The sequence below is a fragment of the Lepisosteus oculatus genome, chromosome 8 (assembly GCF_040954835.1).
Source record: "Lepisosteus oculatus isolate fLepOcu1 chromosome 8, fLepOcu1.hap2, whole genome shotgun sequence".
In the NCBI taxonomy this organism is placed as follows: Eukaryota; Metazoa; Chordata; class Actinopteri; order Semionotiformes; family Lepisosteidae; genus Lepisosteus; species Lepisosteus oculatus.
The window spans coordinates 10,381,704-10,387,831 of NC_090703.1; the positions used below are offsets into that span (position 1 = coordinate 10,381,704).

Sequence of the window (6,128 nt, forward strand, 5' to 3'; positions counted from 1 at the left end):
CTGCTGTCTCAGGGCGCTTTTAATATCCGGTGAGAACTTTCAAGAGAGAAACTGACAATAAACCTCACCGTCTGGCCAGCACATTGAAGCGATTGTATTAAGACATTCGGGATGACCAATGTGAATACAGGGTGAATGTTGCATTAGCTCTTTCTCGTTTCTATCAATAACCTAGGTTCTGATATACTTAATAAACTAGTTACTTTTACAAATTATTTGATAAAAATAGGAGGATTACTCGACACTGTGGAAGCTGCAAATGCAATTAATAAAGATTAAGATTTAAAGACTGAAAAAAACAGTTTGACAGGGTATTGCATTCAGCAAAATCAGAAATAGAAAAAGGTGAAGAGTGAACGTGGAGATTTTTCCTATTAAAAGACGTAGGTGTTTATATCGACACATCGTTTTCATCTTCTCAGACTTAAAATGTGAAAATGTGAAAACGACGCACTAGTAATGCCCGATTTGGAATATTGTATTTCATGTGCCATAAATAAATACTGCTGCTCTGGAACAATTTAGAGAAGAGCAAACTGCTCCCCTGACACAGTGGAACCTCCTGCTCTTAAGGAACAAGAGATCTTTAGCCTTTTTAGTCTTGAACAGAGAAGAGTGGAAGGGCACCCGGTACACGTAGTTAGAATTACAACTTCAAAGGCATTGACAACTTCAACCGGATTTCTTCAGAATCAATAGCGAACCTTTGTGAAACCAGAGTACACAATCACTGGCTTCCTTCGAGAAACGACTGGATGAGAACCGTAGTACATATAGGTGACAGACGAGCAAGACGGGGCAAGTGTCCCCCCTCTTGTTTGCAAGCTTTGTTAAGGTCGTACATAACGTGGTAACACTAAAACAGAAACTAATACGATGTAGACATGAGGAGAAACTTTCCGGAACTCCAGTTATCCCACAACCCACTGCGCGAGAGACGACACGCTCTCATTGGACGAAAACGGGAGGAATTCCACCAACCGGAATCGAGAAGCTCTGTGTGACCTTTAACCCACAGCAGTCACAGCCACACAGCGCCACTTTCAATAACGTGCAAGACTGGTTGGCTGCACCGGAGGGGTTTTCTAGCGTAAACGGAAAATAACAGCTAAGAATGTTTTTCTGTTAGTTGTCCTCTCGCGACAAGAAATCTTATTTTTCATATAAAAACAGTCTCGGTGCTCTCTTGGCGTTGACCCTGGTATTACGAGATATTAGTGGGTTTGCAGGCGAATGCAGTGTGGAGACCATGGTACCTATCAACAGTGCGCTACGGACGGAAAATAACATCTTGACACTGAAAACCTGTTTTGTTTCCTATATGTTCGTACGAATATGAAGGGACGGTGCTTTCTGACGTATCTATAGGCTGTAGGATAGAAAATAAAAATGTCTTAATCCCGCGGCGGTATAACTGGGTTATAATCGATGTAAAAATGAGTAGCGGGAAGCAGAGGACCTTGTTTCAGACTTGGGGTTCGACAGTTCAGCAAAACCCGGACCATCCGGATTTGACAGCCAGGGGGAAGCGGCCGAGTGGGCGTCGCAAGGCCGGCACGAGTAATGCGGCAGGGAAACTCAAGCCGAAGACCAGCCAGAACCCCCCGGCGCCCCGCGGGTCTCTGTGGGGGCAGATCGGCCAGGCAGCTCCTGCTGCTGGCTGCTGGAACGGGGACGAAGACGATGACGATCTGATGCTGGTGGCTGTTTATGAGGCCGAAAAAAGCCTGGAGAGCTTGCAGAGCGCCTCGGAGCGAGACGACGGCGGGGCCGAGCCCGGGATCACGGCCGGGTCTGAAGACCTTCCCGGGTTTGACCGCACGTCAGCGGACATATGGATTTACCCCACCAACTACCCCGTCAGGGAGTACCAGCTGAAGATCTCGGAAACGGCGCTCTCCCAGAACACGCTGGTGTGCTTACCGACTGGGCTCGGCAAGACGTTCATTGCCGCGGTGGTGATGTACAACTTCTACCGCTGGTACCCGTCCAGCAAAATTGTATTCATGGCCCCGACAAAGCCTTTGGTGGCCCAGCAGATCGAGGCGTGCTACAAGGTGATGGGCATCCCTCAGGACCACATGGCGGAGCTCACAGGTACAATGGCAGTGCACTGTTTCTCTTTACCGGTGCAGCTCGTCGGTCCCCTGGGCTCCTAGTGCTGTTTTTCAGTCGATCCTTGCGCATTCTCAATTACGCGGTCGAAACAGAGCCCCGAGTTGTGCGCAAATCCCAGTTTTTGACTGTGTTATATAATTCTTCTTCTCATATATATTGTTTTTCTGTATTGGATGCTAAATTAAATGGTTGAACTGTCGTAGAAAGTTTGACCTGTGATATTTCTTCCAAGGGTGAGCTACCAGAATGGACTGTTGTCAGTTTTGGAGAGCGGTGTTTTAGGGAGAAAGCTACCCCCGCGGAGACTGACTCGTGTGTTTAAACACCGATCACCCCTGCCTGTCCGCAGGAAGCACTCAGGCGCAGACCCGCAAGGAGATCTGGAGGTCCCGGCGGGTCTTCTTCCTGACGCCCCAGGTGATGGTGAACGACCTGTCCCGAGAGGCGTGCCCCGCCTCCCAGGTGAAGTGTGTGGTGATCGACGAGGCGCACAAGGCCCTGGGCAACCACGCCTACTGCCAGGTACCACCCCGCGGGGCTGCTGCCCGCACCGGCTCCCGGGCTCGTCGTGTGAGAGCGCGGGATTCGGCCTGAGGCGTTGGACAGCGTGTTTGTCTTCCGTGCAGGTGGTACGGGAGCTGTGGAACCACACGCAGCAGTTCCGGGTCCTGGCTCTGAGTGCCACTCCGGGCAGCGACGCCAGGGTGAGTGACGCCAGCGAGCAGAACTTTGTTCTTCTAAAATGCAAGGGCCAATTAACTGTGGTGCTGTTTTTTTGTGCATTTGTAATCGTTGAAATATAAAAGGAAAGCTCTTCTGGTATACTGCTACATACAGTTAATCCTCTAACGGTTAATAAAGATACTGGTGCTGTACCTTCCATCTGTTTTCTAACCGTTTCAATCAATTCAGGGTCGCAGGAGAGCCATAGCTTATCCTGGTACGCAGTTGGCACGAGGCAGGGTACACTCTGGACGGGATGCCAGTCTATCACAGGGCACAGACACACACACTCGCAACAGGGCCAGTTTTCCCAGAAGCCAGTTAACCTACCAGCATGTTTTTAGACTGTGAAAGGAAACTGGCTCGTATTCTGATGGCATTCCCACCCCCCCAAAAAAACGGTCTCGTCTTTATACAGGTCCACTATAGAATCGCTGGGTGTGAATGCAAAGTGGGTCCGAAAAATGTTATCCGTGCGGGTTGGCAGGCGATTCAAATGTGTGTCCAAAATATCGAAACGGGTCTGGGGGATCGATAAGGCGGCAGCGTAGGCAGACAGCCTCAAGACAGCGCTGCAGTGTCGCATCTAAGGAGAGGTTTGCCGCGAGTCTTGTTACAGGGCTGTGAACGTAACTGCACGCCTTTGCCTTTGTCGCTTTGCTCAGGCGGTGCAGCAGGTGATCTCTAACCTCCTGATCTCGCACATCGAGCTGCGCTCGGAGGAGAGCCCCGACATCCAGCCCTATTCCCACCAGCGCAGCCTGGAGAAGGTGGTGGTGCCGCTGGGAGAGGAGCTTGCCCGGTACCAGGCCAGGTACCTCCTGGTAGGTGAACGACTCACTGCGGTTTTCCGGCTCGGAGGATTGGTCTGGATGTTTGCGCTGCCAGAGGTCGGCCTGTTTTGTTTTGTTTTTTTAATTTTCAAACCGCTTTTGGCTGCTTGCTGCAGAAAGTTTTGAAAAACATTTTCTATCAGATGGACTTTTATGAGGCAAAGCAACCTGTGTGCTGTGTTTAAAGCACCCTCCCTTTCCCATGTGTTTTATTGAGACCCCTGCTGCTGTACGGGGGGGGACTTGGGGACAAGGGTCACGCTCGGGAGGATGCTGTCACTGATCATAAGGCAGGTTACAAACGAGAGGGGGCCATTTAGCCTGTTTGGAAGTTGGCAAAACTACCCATTGACCCAAGGGCCTCAACCAGCTGTTTCTGGTTGTTGAAGCCTTGGCGTCAGCTTCAGCAATGTGACGGGGTCGCCTGTTCCACACTCCCACAACCCTCTCTGTATAGAACTGCTGTCTGTTCTCAGTTTTAAATGCGTTTCCCTGGACAGTAGCCACTTTTACTGGAGCTTGTCCCTCGCCCAAGGGCACAACAACAACGTCCTGCACAATATTTGTCCATAACCCTAACCAGTACTTCACACTGCTGCATACAAGCTCTTTATCTCAGTGCAGGTTAATATATACTGCTCTCTTGGCAGAGAGGTGAGTCAATGGATACGTCTTTCAGCAGTTGGTCCTGCTGTGATTAGTGTTTAATTGTTTTTATTATCGGGCGTGCTGAAAAGAGAGAATTTTTCATAACTTAATGGTGTGTCACTGTGGATGAAAAACATTCTGATTGCATGCGGGCAGGACAGGCCCTTCACCCGTTTCTCTCAACATCGTTGCCAAAGAATGAAACGTTTTTTTTTTAATCTATGGGCCGAGGGAAAAAATGCTCCAGGGCATTTTGAATGTATTGGGCTTTATTTTCTTTCTGAAAGGAAGAGAAAATCGGTGTGATTGAATTCCTAGGTGTTGGGAGGAAGACGAGCATGCTGTGAAATGCGGACAGGGTGAGCAGGTGAGCGTTTTGAATAGTGGAAGGGGGATGCACTAACTCAGTGATTTACTTTCACTGTTCTGATTTATGGCTGCCGCCTTCTGGGACTGATGGGAAATTACAGGGCGATGTAATCCTCCTTGCATATTCCTCTTAACAGAGAGGGGATTTTCAGTTGAAATTAAATTGGCATTTGTGCTTGTTTTTTTTGGAGATTTCATAGGATCTTGTTATAAAAAGTGGGTCATGTAAAATCTAAGCATTTTGGAGTCTCTGCATTTGTCGGTCAAGTTTCGGTCACGCTGGTCTTGTTACTTCCAGGGTGAACAAGCAGTTTGGCCTTGTTCCGGGAACTTGTCCTCATTAGTTGTCCGACGGCTCTGTGTGTAGCCTAATCGGGCGCATGTTGTTTCAGAACTGATTTTGCAAGGATGTTCAGTGGGGCGCAGTCTCCTTTGTGCTCCTGCCCGCGTTGTCTTGGTTCATCTGCTGGAGCTGGCATTACGAGCGGCTGGTGAAATTGGGGGAAAAAATGAGTTTGGACCCATTAAAGTCTATGAGTCTGACAGAGCCAGCATGGGATAAGGGCTATAGTAAGGGGATTCATTAAGAGAGCAGTGGCAGACCATCGCGACATTTCTGCTGCTGTAACTTTGATTATTTAATACATGGCATGTGGGGCACTATAAAAGTGTAACGTCGCCAGCTGGATGACACAAGTGCCTCCTGCTGTGGTATTGTCTACGCTTAAGTACCATGGCAGTGTAAAAAAAGCCAGGAGCAGGTCGCAGGATCACACATCATCTTCTGAGCAGCCAAGCACAAATCTGTTGGAAAACGACATAATAGTTGTAATGCAGAAAGTTCCCCCCCCCGGGCGACGCGCCGGTTGGAGTATTTCTCGGTCGCATTTAATGGCAACATCAGCTCAAAGATTTGGTTCAAACCACCAAATGGAGACGCCGTTTTCGCCGACAAGCGGACCCCGCTGATGCGGGATTAACGCTAGGATGAGAGAGAGAAAGTTGTAATGCAGAAAGTTGTGAAAAAATAGGAACCATACAGTAGCTCTTTTCATACAGAAATTTGTCATTTCATGGAGCTCGGTGCTGTGGCCATAAACTCGTCACATGCACTTTGGAGGAAAGTGCCCTGTTGATTGCTAGATAAACGGCCCGAAACTGTGCCTGCTCGTGGGTGTGACACACACGCATGGATCCGTCCTCCTGTAGGTCCAGAGATTCTACCCCGGCTTCTTCAGACACCCCTCAGTTGTGAATAACTCAGATTGCCGTTGCCATTTTTAAAATGGAGAATTATGTCTTCTGGCAAGTTAACCATATCATGAAACCTTCTGCACACAAACATCAGCATTGTATTCTGACATTTGAAAAATGCAGACCCTGGGAACGTCATGCATATTTGTCTGATTTTATAATCTAGTTTCTTTCTTTAGATAT

General features: G+C 48.6%; 1 protein-coding gene across 2 annotated transcripts in view; it reads left to right on the forward strand.

Moving 5' to 3' along the window:
* The first annotated feature begins 1,012 nt into the window (after positions 1–1,012).
* fancm (FA complementation group M) overlaps positions 1,013–6,128 on the forward strand; it is a 62,886-nt gene continuing 57,770 nt past the window's right edge. For both annotated transcript variants that reach the window (XM_069193198.1, XM_015350263.2), the window contains exons 1-4: positions 1,013–2,097; positions 2,468–2,640; positions 2,745–2,822; positions 3,507–3,665. In XM_069193198.1, the coding sequence (XP_069049299.1) occupies positions 1,437–2,097; positions 2,468–2,640; positions 2,745–2,822; positions 3,507–3,665 (1,071 nt within the window). In that variant the 5' untranslated portion in view covers positions 1,013–1,436. The remainder of the gene's footprint in view (positions 2,098–2,467; positions 2,641–2,744; positions 2,823–3,506; positions 3,666–6,128) is intronic.